Consider the following 15,273-nt stretch of genomic DNA (forward strand, 5'->3'; position numbering starts at 1 on the left):
AATATGTTGAGTAAGGTAGCAAAGTTAGTATTTTAATCACCTAAACTACGTTATTGTGTATTGCTCTTGCCTTTTATGACTTGTATATAAAAGAACGTGTGTGTTTCACAGCCTACTAAATACTCCTTAGAACAATCTTGTCATCTAGGCAACTGGATTTAGAAATGCGACAGTCTGCAACAGAAGCATGCCATTTTGGTGGGGTTTTGTTTAAGAGCAAATCTGATCCGTGTTCAATGCTACGATCTAAATCAAAGAAGGACAGCATATTAAAACTGTTTTTCTGAGGTGCAGTTTGGTATTTTTAGTGTACTTTTTATTTCCATAAAATTTGAGGCCACTGTCAATGAGAAAACAGATCTAAACCAGAAAACAGATTTTTGTTTGGATGAGAAAAGGGTTTTGGAGCCACCCAAAATTTCTCCCTTTGAATCTAGATTTCATATAGCATTTCTGAATGAAAAATTAATTTCCCAATCAAACAATGAAGTAACTTACAGTAAAAACTACAGTATTAAATAAGCTTATACAGTAAATTGCAACAGGATAAGCTTGGGTATAAGGTGCTATTCCATCCGCCCCGAAGTCTTTTAAGGACTTTACCACGTGGGCATCATGTCCGGGAACCAGACTCTACCGAGATGCTTTGAAACTTCCCAATGAATCTGCTCCAAGCTGTACTTCTGATCAGGAATCAAGACCTCCTCCATGATGGAGAGCTGGGAGAGCCGCCCGCCGCACATCTTCACGAACTCCACGAAGGCACTGCAGGAGACCTCGCACTCCCCCAGGCCGACGGCCGACAGGTGCTTGCAGCGCTCCGCGATGCGGATCAGCTCCTCGTCCAGCGGCCGCAGCCCGTTGGCGCACACCACCAGCTCCACCAGCCGGGGACACGTCAGCCCCACGCGCCCCAGCACGTCCTTGCTCACTGACCTCCCGAAATAGAGGTGCGTGACGGGTATTTCGTATCGAAAGAACGGGTCAAACTCTTCCTCGTACAAGAAGAAGTACATGACTAAATTTACTTTGGGAGAATGCTTGATGAAAGCGTCCCAGCTGCTCTTCTGAATCGTGTGGAACTGTGTCTGTCCCGGGTTTTCGCTGACGACGTCGATGCGTAAGTGTTCTAGCCTGACGTGCTTTTCAGAGGACAAGGCAAGCAGCAGCTCGTCGCTCAGCAGGTGGTAGTTCAGCGCCAGCTCACGTAAGCCGTGACACTGGTCGGCCACGCAAAGGATACCTGGGGAAGGAGAACATTATGAGCTTCACCTCACACGGGCGAGCGAGCTAATGCCTGAACAAGGAGCATGAGCGCGGGTTTGTTTTCACCCGTCAAGAGGGTGCAAAGACCACGTGTTCCAACGTGCCAGTGAGACCTCACAACAGAACAAAGCCATGCTGGACCACCAGAACAGCAGTCTGCAAGCACGGCCTCATGACCTGGCACCTGCATGGTCCGACTTGCCTACGGCATGCCGAGGCGCAGCTCCTTCGCTAGCAGGACATCCAGAGGTCACAAACTTTCATGGTGTACTTCCCTGTGGGAGCCGGCTCATGTGACAGCTACATAACCAGCACACTCCCACTGTCCTCTCCTGTCACAAGTGCACAAATTCATTTTTACAAGAGGGGCTTACTTAGAATAAAATATTTCTCTACCCTGCTCTGGAGAAGCTGCTGTCCCCCTTCTGTGGCTGACAGAGCAGCCATGGATTAAATGTGTCACCTAAGGAAAGCAAACATCAAATGCATGCTAGATTCTTATTAAATATGGAAGTTACTGCTGTCAGTATTTGTTCTAGCAAAGTGTAAATACTTAATTTTGGAAAAGCAACAGCAAAAACCAGGAAGAACACCAAAAATTTGAAGCAGTAGATCCTAAACAGCAATTTTCACTCTCCCTTTAAGGAATCAAGATAACCCACCCGTCATGGAAGACAAAAGACATGAACAAGAAGGATTCAGTTCAGTCTATAAGGTTTCCACTCATCCTATTTGCAGAGATAGGAACAATGGCACCACACTGGGAACAGTGAAAAAAGTAGAAAAAAAAAAAAAGGTGCTAAAAAAAGCATCCCAGCCTCTGCATTTCATGTGCCCCAGAAACAAGTGCGAAATTCAGGATACAGTCTTTCCATTAATAGAGATGAGAACACGGCATAAAGTGCAACTGAAAAAACTGAGCTCAGTACACTGTAGCTCTGAAGCAATGGGAAGAAATGTAGCAAAGCAGCACTTATTTTAAGATGCAGTTATTAAACTCAAAAAGAAGCCTGTACTGAGCCTAAAAACATCTTTTTTTAAAAAAAAATTACTGTAAAAATACTGCAGGAATGTATCACCAAAAAAGCATGTTTTTTCCACCTGAGCATCTGCAAGAACAGTTAGAAGAGCTTCTGCTGTATATCAAATACTGTCATTTCAAATATAAAAAGTCTGTTAGATGAATAAAAAAAAAAAGCAGAATTCAGGTAAACAATTTAAGCTCAAGTCATTGCAACTCCTTGCTGTAAAAACAGTTTATATATGTAAGTGTACTCATTTCATTCAAGGGGGATGGGATGAGATTCCAGATGAAGTAAAAATCCAGGATTTATTTTTTATAAAAGACTGGAGTACAAAATTAGAACAACCAAGTTTACCTACAAACTTGTGTGTACCTTCTACACACTTCAGAGATCTTCGCCTGACCACAAATCGAAACAAACTATTTTTACAGCAAATAGTCCTGCAACAGCTCCTGTGAGCACTCCCCTTAGGCAGCCTCGGGCATGCTGCCTCCCAACACTTATGGCTGCTGACACATGAAATCTTTTGAACAGATTTTCATCAATACATGGTTTCAGAAAATAAACTTGCTACAAACTTAGCATCCAAACCAGCTTGTAGTCCAGACAGGCTGCCATCCTTCAGCAAATAATCTTTGTTAAGTTTAAGTGTACATTATTGACTAGTGCAATGCAAAAAAAGCTGGAACTAGGGTTCAACTTGCTGCCACCTTTTGTGGGCCTAGGACTGGACATCCACATGATATACTGGCAATGAAATTCTGTACCCTGCATGTGGAACCGACAACGATCACTGTGTGGGTAGTTACCTGCAGGATGGCCCTCACGGAGCCACAGGCAGCAAGTTCACAGAACATCCCCACGCACTGGCTAAGCCTTTGTGTCACTGAGAGGTAAATCGCCAATGATGTACAGCACAGGTCTGCATCCAAAAAATGCCTCTACTAAACTGCCGATGCAGGAACGCCCTACATCCACTCTTCTCCCCAAAGCAACCCTCCTACCCCCAAAGCAGGGCAGAAACGGCCCTTGGAGAAATGCTTTCAGTTCCTTCTGTTCCTTCAGCTTGTGTTTCAGGTAATAAACAACTGCACACCCACATGGCTTTAACTACAATCATTAATTTGTTTTACAAGGTGCTGATGCAATTCTAATGCAAAGTAAAGCTCAGAGGGCAAGAGCAAGCAGAGGAAACTTCAGACATGCTCAAAAAGATTAAAAATACACCACTGCCTTTGCTTCTCCAGCCCAATCCAAGTGTCCTGCTTCATCTTCGTACAGTAGCTTGGGGATTATTCAGAGCATCCTTTGGAAGTAATTCACAGCTGGATGTCAATCTTCTTCCTTTATTCCTGCAGTAGTGAAATCTGTCTTGCACTACTTGCATTACTCTTCCCTGTCACTTCACTAACAAATTTACTGAGAACTAACCTAGTAATGAATATTCGCTCCCCCCACCTGCAATTTGAAGGCATGTTATAGCATTTTAAGTGCACCTATAGGAAATTAGTTTTGCATAACTCACCACCCTTTTGGTTCAATTAAAGTCATTCCACATTTACAGCAGCCTGCTAATTAATTAATTTCCCATTAGAAAAAAAAAAAGTCCAGGTAAATCTAGGTGCTCTAAGATTCTCATTTTCCTGCAAGAGTCATATTTGCAGCCTGCTTCCTTTGAAGCCAACTATCCACAACACCAGCTCCTTTCTTTTGTTCCACTTTCCATCTCAAGGCACACCCATATCTGAATTAAGTAATGAAATTCTCCTGGCACTTGCTTAGCATGCTCTCGTTTTGTCATTACTGCATCTGATCCCATTTATTCACCTCCACTCACTCCTTGAAGGACAACAGCAGTTGTGTTCCTTGTTCTTTAAACTGAAGGAACAATGGGTAAGAAACAGCTATGCTTGTTTAGAACATCACACAAGAGAGAGCAACCAGAATACACCAGTCTAACAACTTCATAAACCCATGCCTTCTCCCAGATTATCAGCTGTATGATGTTCATAAAGCTTTCCAGCAAGGATTAGCCACGAGCCAGCATAGTGGCTGGGGGCGGTTTTACCCAGAAGCCAGCATAGTGGCTGTGTCAGCTGGAGCTGACAGGCTGCTCCTGGATCCAAGTCAGAGGAAATAATTCTCTTTGCCTAGCGCCAGATCACTGCTGGAGCCTCTTCCTCCTAGAGGACACACTATGGGTCCTATACTTCTCAGACACAAGGATTCTCAAACAAATTTTTAAGTCAGGAAAGCAGTCACTCAAGCTAATTTGAAAAACCCCCTATCTGATTACAAACCTTTGAAGGAAGTAACATTCCAGTTAACTCACTGGTGAACACTCTGCTGGACAAACGTGCTGCAAAACAAACGTGTATTCTCAGGACCTCTTTATACAAAACCAAATACGAGGTTTTGTTCGAGAGCTACACCTGCAAAAGGTATTAAGTTTGTTTTGTTTGTTATCACTACAGCGGCATGCCCTCTGCTATGGTTTCATTTTCCCCACATATAAGGAGTCCTGCTGGGGACTTTTACATACAACTAACATTTACAGTTGGAACATATTTGCACGAGGAAAGTTATGATGACTACAGTAGTTTCTGGGCATCCTCAGAAGAACAACTGTACTAAGCTGCCAGCACCTCGTTTACAATTCCTCCTCCATCTCTCAGTAAAAAAATATAAGTGCTAAGTTGATGGGCTATGAATCATTCTTAAATTTGCTGTGCATTGCACAAGTCTTCCACAAACAATAGTTCTGTGAACCTCAACAATCTTGAGCGATATCATTTTGATACAAGCTGGCTTCATTCACGCTACACACACACTGGGACTGTTAATGAAGTACATTTGGCAATGGCAGAAGTTCTGCACAGCTCAGTCAAACCTCCCCTTTGTTGATGCTGCCTGCATTTATTCTCCACAAAAAGATTAAGCTGCTTTCTCACCAGAGTCTTCGTAATCCGTGACACTGCAACACTCAGACCCCATTCATAATGAATGGAACTGTTACAAATTCATAATTCATAACTGTGGAAAAGGAACTCACATCCCAAAAAAGCTTAATTATACTGGAATACATAAATAGTCATTGTAGAAGTAGTGGACTATGAAGTCGATACACACTTTTAAGTTGCACAAGAAGTTAGTTATTTGTACAGAACAGACATGCACTGTTTTATTACTAGCTCAGAAGTCACCCTGCAAGTAGTGTGGATGGGTGTGTGAACAACCAGCTGAATTACTATTTTATTCAGTGACAGTTGCTGTACATACCACATTCATCCCCGCTCTCAACCCATCCCTATTTTTTCCAGGGATTTACTGGTTTCAGACAGAATTTAAGGCATACATATAAAAAAACCCCAAACCAAAACACAGTAGCTTACCAGCTGGAGAAACATGAGGACAACTGCTCATTTTCAACAGTTTGAGCGTGTCGCTGTTGTTAGCCACTAGCACTTTGAGAGATGGGTCATCTACTGGTGTGTCGTCAATCTTAAGTGAAGAGAGGGATTTGGAGTTTACAAACACCACTGTCAGCGCAGAAATAAAGTGAGACTGGAAAAAAGAAAAGTTTAGATGAAACAGTAGTATCCAAAATAAAAATCTTACTGGTTTTACACTGCACACAGCAATCCTAGTTTTATTTCACTTCCTGACAGCATTTTCTGAAAAAACATTCTTTTGCTATTGCACAAGTAAAAATGAATACCAAAATTGACATAGTTTTTAGCAGAGGAAGTATAATAATTTTTTGCTATTGCTCTACATATTTGGCAAATCAGAACATCTAACAGTGAACATAAACCAAGAATCTCAGCCAGGGCAATCCACTACACAAACTTAAATCTGTAGGAGGACCGGGAGCAAAGAGAAGTCCAGGAGCCCTAATTTTGAGGATAATTTGCAAGTTGCACTCTAAAAGAAGCATCTGCTGGCACAGGAATTCCCACGTGGCAAGTTGTGCTGCGTTGATGAGATGCAGTGAAGAAGAGTGACAACCCCATACTGTTAAGATGCACTCAATGGTACCACTGCCTGCCTCCCACCCAGAGTACCCAGGGTTTGGAAGGATTTGTCTTGGAAAGTGAACTGAAGCCGTCCAAACAGAGCCAAGGGACAGGCGATCAATTAACTACCAGTTAAGCAGCGGAGGTAATGTAGATCCAGCTCTTAAGGTCACTTCTCAGCATTTCTATGGAACCACTGAAACTCACCAGTAAAGACAGCCCATAACACCCTAACCTGGGGAACACAGACCAAGAAGCAGACACAGCAGTACTTGTAGAAATCACTGGTGGTATGAAGGAATTGAGTAATTTGCTTAGCTTCACGACTTCTAACAAGACTGACTAAATAGAAGTCTTAAAAGAAAGTACTTCCTCCATGCACTGCATTAAGCATCCCATAAAATTACCTACTGATTTCACTGCTCTTTCACTCTAAGCCACATGCACATGTAGAAACCTGAACAGAGTTACATGAGAGAAGACCTGGCAACATTTGCTTATTGTGACATGATGCGTTTGTGGCTTTGCCAAAATTCACCACAATTATAGAAAGGCAAAGAAAGTTACCCGTATTTACAAAAACTGTTTGAAAAGCCAACAGAAGACAAGGCAATACCTCAACACCTAAAAGCTGGGGATTTAGTGTCTTGTGAATACTAACACTTATGTAGGGTACAGTATGATTCTGTAAAAGACTCATGGAGAGCGTGCTTAGTGAAAAGACTAGGCCATGCAATGCTGAACATGACTGACAAGTGTTTCTCAGATGTCATGTTACTGGAAATCAGAAGAGTGCCAGTCAAGATAATGCAAGGGAGTTCAGACTTCCTATACAGTCTGACAAAAAATAATTGTGTAGTGTGAGGCATTCTTCAGACTCATTCATCTCTGCCTGCTTCTGTTCCAACAGGCCTGTTACTGGCAGCTTCTCACAAGAACTTATTCATGGACCAGTTCTTTAAAAGTTATTACTGGTGGTAACATATGCCAATAGCAGTATTATTAGAGGGGTAAATATTAAAAGGTAAATTATGCCTAAAGTTGATTTTGGCTCATTTTGAGCATGTTTTCAAAAGGCTACATATGAGTCTGTTAGGATAAAAAAAAAAATGAAGCCTGTATTTTAGAAGCCTTGATGCTGAGTAAGACCATAGCATGAACAAATAATTATTCAGCTTGCTGAACAGGGCTATAATGTATCTCTCCAATGAAAACTAAATAAGCGAGCTAAAACAGCACTCAGATTAAGGACTACAATATACAAGATATGAAAGGACGAAGTCTTGTTAACACTGAGACTGTGGATTGTTTTCACTACAAGCAGGTTTTCTTACAGTCATTTCTTTTTTTCCTTTTTTTAATGTGCTTTGAGACAAGCAAAACCTAATTAAAGATCTGGAAAACTCTTTGAAACTTAAGAATTAAAAATACACATTCAAGAGGACTACCTGACATGACTGTGATCACTGCCAAGGATAATAATTGATAATCCCTCTGTAGCTAACCTTGCTTAAACCCTATAGCCTACTTCCCTTCCTGAGTCTGCCCCTACTTCTTTCCTTGCCCTCGCTGCCGTCACAGCGGTGACGCCACTGAGCAGCAGCGAGTGGCCTCATTCTAGCTGGCCCCTCACACGCCTGTGGGCTGGGTTCAAGGATTGAGGCCGCGAGACATCCGAGAGGTCCTGGCCATGGGGCAAGCAGCCCAGGTTCCCCCAGCTACTCTCCAGCTCCTCAGCAGCAATACATTCTACCTCAGTGGCAGAATTCTTGTTTAGAAACACAAGTAAGACGTTTGTTGTCTTCTAGATTAGACCCCTTCTAACAAAACCTAGTTTTTGGTAAACATGCAAGGTAAAAAATCTGACAAAAAATTTCAAAGTACAGTGTACTTTGCCTAAGAACCCACCACTTGACTGTGTGACATGAAATACTGAAAAGCACAATCATATCACTTTCTAAAGAGAGTTCAATGACAACATCATCCCTACAGCAAGTCCACATGGATAAAACTACCACTCATTCAATTATACCAGTCTCCTAAACATCCCCCACAGCACAATTACACAGACACGAATCATCCAGCCTCCTGACTTGCACCAGGTTGCTCTGTATCATGTTGAGGTCAACGGGCAGGAGGACTTGGAAGAACAAGGTCATGACTGAGTTCTCACATGAAGGAGAGAAGGAGTGGAACTTTGGTTACCCATCACAGTACATCTCAGTTCTCCCCTTTAACAGAGCCCAGTAACAAGGTTTTATTTCTCAAAGATTCATAATCTTACAATAAAACTTCTCAAAGTTATAGAAATACTGAATAAACCACTGCAATACTTTGCTATTAAAAAAATATACATATTAAAATACCTTTGGTAAATCCATGAAGCTTGGCCGGGCAGTTGAAATTAGCCCAAGTGTTTTCAGAGAGCAATTCACAAGCTGTGATAAAATATCACAAGCTGCTTCTGCAGATTCCTTGCTACTGTCCACCTTAAACCAAAACAGATTTATTGTTCAGAAAACACTGCATCAAACACACTCTTCAGAAGAACGAAGATTAGATTTTTTTTTCCACTTTACTCTATGAAATGCAATGTCAAAAAAAACAAAAACCACCTCATTGGGAATCCATCAGTGTAATACTTTTTTCCACTCAAAAAAACCCATTTGAAATATCCAAGACAATTCGCTATGAATTCACCGCTCTCCTAAACCCTTTGGTAAAATTTAACATGGCAATGGGTCAGCTTAACAGTTTGTTCCAAGATATTCAGTCTACATCAAATAAGCAGCCAGTGGAGGTTCATTTGGGTCCAGAGCCTACCCTACTTCCTCTTTACATTCTTATCAAAATGCAGGAATTCTATACAACCTTCACTGTGTGAAAAAGCTGCTTCCTTTTACAGTGACTCAGCTCTTACCACAGAGCTCCCAGAGAGGTAAGTGTGTTATCATATGAACCTATGTGACTGGGCCTTTATCATTAATACCACAACAGATATGCAACGGATACTAAGGGAGGGGAGGGGGGAATAAAAAAAAAAAATCTTCATTAGTCAGCTTGTTACACCCTTCATGTGCCTCCAGGGGATTTCCCACAAAGCACAGAAGATGTGCTTTCCAAGTAACCACTTACTTACACTGGGTGTGACAGCTTTGCAAACCTACAGAATAGTAAAAAGCTTCATCACAAGAGCAATTTTAAGTCTACCACAAGCTATGCTACCTTGTCAGCAATTAATCTAAATCCGATGAATGTTTAATTTTCTGCTTAAACACAAACTGGAAAAAATGTGATTTTCAAAATCCAGTCTCTCTTTGCCTACAGAACACCCACGTTACAGTCAGTGTTCTATCCATGTCCTGATGATGCATCCCCACTACTTAGTATTTCCTGCAATCTAGCCTTCATTCTGCCACACTGAAGGACAACTGAACGTACACCTTCAAGGAACTACAGACACCTCCCTACCAGGGAAGGGCACATGAAGCCTTTCTAAAGAATCCCTTGGTGCAAAGCAACATCGACAGGAGATACCAAGAAGGTCATTCCAACACTGCTATATTTTCTTTGAGACTGGTAAAAACCTCACAGACTTTGTGATACAGTTTCTATCAGGTACTGCACCAAGCAGAAGGAATAGGCATGATTAGGCAGAGGTGTCCCAGCTACCCATGTGCCAATGATTCCTACATTAAAACTGCCAATGTCAGAGACCAATAACTAGTATGTCCACCTTACTGCAAAGTCATTTCCTTTCCAGATCTGCCATGTAGCTGATGCGTGCGCAGTAATGACCGCTCCCCAGTGCCCTCCCAAAACACAGCCCTATACAGGCAGAAATAAAGGTTTTCATCTGCTGAAAATAATTTCCTGATGTTCTCAAAGCCAGTTCTCACCAAAGGCACGATCTGATCTATATCATCCTGGGCAAATCCCATCTACTTTTCCTGAAGTTAACTGAAAAGCTGAGTAGATGCCGTACGTGGACGGTCCTGTGCAATTTAGCACTAAAATCACTGTCTGCTTACTGTTAGTACTGAAGTAATTTTCTCTGCATCAGATCTTCCTAACCAGGAATATTAGATCCAATTCCCTACAGGATGTGACAGGAGTAAATGCCCAATTTATGTTCCTCAGTCAAACTTAATTCTGAGGCAGGTACCCACATGTACAGCAGCATCAGAACTTAGGCAGAATTTTAAGCAGCTAGGATGCTTACAAGAAAGGAGAAAAAAACACCACACCAAATAATCCCCACCTAGTGGAATTTAAGACAATGAAAAGGTAAGTTCAGAACCGTTATTCCACATTTTGGTGCTGAAAATATATGCAAATAAATTAATTTGGAGGTTATCCCCATGTTTATATGTCCATTTAGAGAACCTGTTTGTTCAGAATAGTAGGCCTAAAAACAAGGCCAATAACACAGAGTGTTCACAGTTTCTTCTAAATAGCTGACAAACCTAATTAAAAAAAATGTTGTAAACCTTTCCTGACATTTAGTGATGTTCTTTAATTTTCAGCAGGTTAAAATGTTTTGATCACAACCATCAATTACCACTTATCAATATTTCAGTTACTGACATTAATTAAATTGTACTTCTCATGCTTTGATAGCTATATAGATGAATCATCAAAACTGTCTCAAAGGTCTCAGAGCCATTTCCTCAAAACATTCTAAATATAATACATAAAAAAACCCCAAACCACTAAGTTTAACAAATGCTTCTTTATAAAATTACTTCTAGAAAAGTAGTCTCAAAAATACATTACCTTGAAGCTTACATACTGCAGGTGATTGGAATGCCTCTTTATTATTTGCTTGATTAGTTCAGGATGCGTCGCCCTCAGGTAAGACGTAGCTGGCTGATTCAGTTCAAACTCAAAACACCTCCAGAGGTCCGGCATATGGAACACCTGGTTCCAGCTCCGGCAGACCTGGGAGGCATGAGCACGATCCAGGAGGGGCAGGTACTGGAACACCTGCAGGATGATGTCTTGAAGCAGGTTTGCCCAGTCAGGACTCTGCACAGCTATGGTCTTCTCCTCTACAACCTTGTGTCTCTTGGATTCTTTCTCACTTGCCTCTTCAGATGAGCTGCTGTTGGCCTCATTAGTTTTCCTTCCTCGTTTCATTCTATAAAAATAATTTTTAAAATTGTCTCTATATTTTGTAAACTTAATAGAGCTGAAAAGAACAGTATTAATAGAAAACTGTGAAGGTGAAAAAGCATGTTGTCCATAACCACACATTTGCAGGGTTCTTCCAGTCCCCCCAAATGAAAAAATCGCAAGTAACAACGAGTTTGAAGTGGTAGTCTACAAGTAACATTACCATCTAAAGAGGTATCTTCAATATTACTTCTTTAATCATTAACTGTGCCAATCCATTTATAACAGTCACTCTCCCTTCAGTATTTCGCTTTTGTGTTTGAGAGCACTTTGAACCTAATTTGTTTTACTGTTTTGTTGACTATTACTGCTCTCCTCTCCATGGAAATATTCTTTTAAACAAATTTGTGATCACTGACATGCATATTGCTGCCCCACTCCTCTTTACCAAAACCAACATTTGAAACTCTGGGAGGCAAAAAGCAAGCAAGAAAGTAAATAGCGAATGTAAGCATGGGTGCAGGCATTGCATCTTGCAGACATTTTATCGTCCCAAATTATTATTATTCCCAGAAAGGAAGAGCCTTTATTTTCTTCTTCTTCATTTAAAAAATAGGTTGATTCAATATGCAGCTCTTTCAAATCAGTATCATCAAGAACACTGGTGTGCTTTTGTCTTCCCAGCTGACTAGTAACCAACATTACAATTGACCTTAGCATGCAGTAATTTTGCAGAAGTCTCAACATGATGCACATCGTGCCCTGAAGGATTAGGGACCAGACCTTGTGCTAAACCACAACAAACTCAGTTGCGGTCCAAAGGCCTCAGAGAATCCGGGGGGGTGGGCTTGAGAGGTATAAACAGCCCCCATAACTCCTGTAAGACAAACACGGACTTCCTACACTGCAAAATTATTGTGGTTTAACGTTCAAGTACAATTACACACACAAAATTATCATACACCCCATCCATTTGGGACCTGGACAATTAACCTTCCCTGCCTATGTACTGCAAGTAAGTAAAAGTTTAAAAGTCTTTTTTAAAGCAAAGTGCAATATGCTAGACGTACAAGTTTAAAAGTAGACTGTTTTATCATGCAATGCATCACAGATTACTTTCTCAAAGCCAGCACCTCCTCACCTTAATCCTGCCTGGTCACATGACAAAAGCAAACAATCACCTAAGGTCTGAATCTATTCATCAAACGATGTAAACAAACCTGAAGGTGCTGTCATGAAAGACAGTTGAACAGAATTTGTCTCCATTTTTTTTTTTTAGCTTCATTTTTTAATCCCAGCAGCAATTGGATTTAATCATAAAATAAAAACATTACTGGGCAAAAATTTCTACTTGCTTCCTGAGAGCAACTTACTGTGACTCACAGCTCCCAACTACCAGACTTTGCAAAAAAGGACTCCTGTGCTGAAACAAGCTTTCCACCCCAGAGAGAATTCTGTTGCTGAGCAACTAACTTCTCTGGTACAGAAGAAAAGCAAGAAAGCTGAATAGTGACTTGGAACCATCTGCAACTAAGAAAAAGAGAAGGAACTCGATTTTGCAACTGTGAAAACTGAATAATTAAACTTAAGAACTAATCACAAATTAGCAAATCCACTGCAATCATGTCATGTTTGAGAACTGCTAAGCACAGTCCAAGAATATTACTCGTAGTAAGCGACTCTGAAATGTAGAAGGTCTTTAAACTTTCTGCTGAACGGATATTCCTAACAACTACAAATAGGTCACAAGGAACAACTACCATACACAAGGTAGTCACTTGACAAATTTGGGATAGCATGTTTGATGTCTTTACGTCTTTCCAAAGCCATCTCGTTAGTCTGCAAAAAACTACACAAGGTAGACCTGGCTCTCCAAGTCTTCCTCTACGGAGATACCACCTCATCTGCTGCTAGTAAGGTAATATATGTGAATAAATTTCCTAGTCAGGTAGGCCACTTTTATCACTGCATTAGGGGCTCAAGTTCTGGGTTTTCTCACACGCAGCAGGGCTGATTCACGTAGCCAGTAAGTTTACTCTAACGGATCTTCCAAAGATACAAGCAGCACGAGATCTGACACATTTTTTTTCTTTCAGAAAAAAAAAAAAAAAAAAAAACAAACAAAACAAAAAAACACACACACACAAAAACAAATCAGAAGCAAGTTGCCACTGACAAAACTGTATGAATTTTTCAGCTGGTGAAATAACCTCCGAGGCATGGCTGTTCAAAGTGGACAGGTCCTCAACAGCCAACGTGGAAGCAGCACCTCCGAGTTAACTCTCACGAGTTCTAAGTAGGTAATAAATGCTGGTTACAGGTCAAAACCCACTCCCACAGCTGTGAGGTACTATCCCAAGTTTTTATAGGCAACCAATAAAAAAGAGAGAATACAAGGGCATCACTAGAGCTTTACTGAGGAAGAATTTCAGGTCACAGTATTCCATGGCTTGAAAAGTAGAGGATGGGAAAAGACATTTACAGGCAAACTTTTTGTTACTGAAAAAAAAGAGAGCAATCAGATTTTCACAAATATTTCCTTGTGGAACTTTTTCAAAAGATAAAAAAAAGTCTAAGCTCAAGACTTAAAAAAAAATTATTTTAAGTATTCAATGACTATTTTGTCACCTAATTTCTTATTTATTTGTTCAATTATTTTTTGTGATCTTGTTTCAGTATTTAAAGTATTGGAATAGCTTTTTAAAAACATAACTGCTTTCAACCTCTTAACAAGAAAACAAATATAAAATTGAGCGAATGTATATTTGCCCATAGGAGTTTGCAGAGTAATTTAAAAATTATTTCTTTTTTTAAAAAAAAAATAATTTAAAAAGAGGCTACTTAAAGAGAATAAACATTTTTGCAAATTTAATACTGGAACAGGCAAACACAATTATGCAGTTCAGGTAAATTTGGTTTGTGCATCTGACAGTCTAAAGGTGTAACCATTTTAAATCCAAGGCCAACAGAAATAACTCTCCAACAACAAAGACACTAGTACAAAATCCCATGCTAGCATATCGCCATACAGGTACAACCTATTCTTCAAACAAAAGTTGCTTATCACTTCTTACAACTCCTGAACCATTAATCTTGCTTTTAACTTTCTCTAGCATACTCAGGACACACACTTCTCGCTCACTGCTCAGTTTTTCCAAACTCCTACTATAAAAAACTCTGCCTAAAAATTTATAGTCTTGAAAGAAAGTGGGGGAACCCCAAAACAATAAAAATACCCAATGCTACCAGGCAAGATGCCTAACGCTTTAAGATTTTTCCCATTACATTTCCCAATCTACTATAACAACTTGTCCCTGAACTCAGTGTTCTGAACTCCGCATCTGGGCACAACCCACGGTATCTTGCTTGCAAACAGTCATGTTCAACCATAATCCCATAGTTCTGTCACCCAGTAGGAGGAGCAAAGCACATGCTTAACATTGTTTTTATTGCTGAGTAAGGTGCAGACACAACACAATGGCCGTTAATTAAAAAAAAAGCCAAACAACCGTTCACAGCTGTTTACATCCTGCTGATACCGCTTTTCCGTGAGGAAGCCCCGCTGAGCTCGCGGTGTGGTTTTACACCTGAAGCAAAGCTCTTCCTAGGCACAAAAGGTGCGCGCTAAAGGGGGCAATGGACTGAAAGAAGGGGCGACCCAGACGCAAACCTAATCGCCGCCAACAACTAGCTCTGCCGAAAACGGGGAGGGATTTACCGTTTATTACGGTTATTACGAGAAAGCTGCGAGGCAGCGGCATTCTATACAGAGGGCTAAGGCTTAAGCCCCCCTACTCCCGGGGACGCTTCACCTCAGGGTCGGCTTCTTCTGGGCCAGCCTCAGAGGTGGG

At 40.9% G+C, this 15,273-nt stretch overlaps 1 protein-coding gene across 1 annotated transcript; it reads right to left on the bottom strand.

Annotated features, from left to right (window-relative positions):
• Positions 1-599: 599 nt before the first annotated feature.
• Positions 600-11,446, bottom strand: FBXL3 (F-box and leucine-rich repeat protein 3). Its single transcript, XM_008935487.1, has 4 exons — positions 11,084-11,446; positions 8,674-8,796; positions 5,684-5,855; positions 600-1,243 (listed from the first exon to the last, which is right to left on the bottom strand). Exons 1-4 carry the CDS (start codon positions 11,444-11,446, stop codon positions 600-602), a joined length of 1,302 nt encoding a protein of 433 aa, XP_008933735.1.
• Positions 11,447-15,273: the final 3,827 nt, after the last annotated feature.

The sequence above is a fragment of the Merops nubicus genome, unplaced genomic scaffold, assembly GCF_000691845.1.
Source record: "Merops nubicus isolate BGI_N331 unplaced genomic scaffold, ASM69184v1 scaffold40172, whole genome shotgun sequence".
NCBI lineage: Eukaryota > Metazoa > Chordata > Aves > Coraciiformes > Meropidae > Merops > Merops nubicus.

Excerpts from the sequence above, each read along its gene's own strand:
- FBXL3 (XM_008935487.1), bottom strand. The coding sequence starts at position 11,446 with ATGAAACGAGGAAGGAAAACTAATGAGGCCAACAGCAGCTCATCTGAA. Across the intron at positions 5,856-8,673 it reads GCTTCATGGATTTACCAAAG|TCTCACTTTATTTCTGCGCT; the intron begins GTATTTTAATAT and ends TCTTTTTTCCAG. Across the intron at positions 1,244-5,683 it reads TCCTCATGTTTCTCCAGCTG|GTATCCTTTGCGTGGCCGAC; the intron begins GTAAGCTACTGT and ends CTCCTTCCCCAG.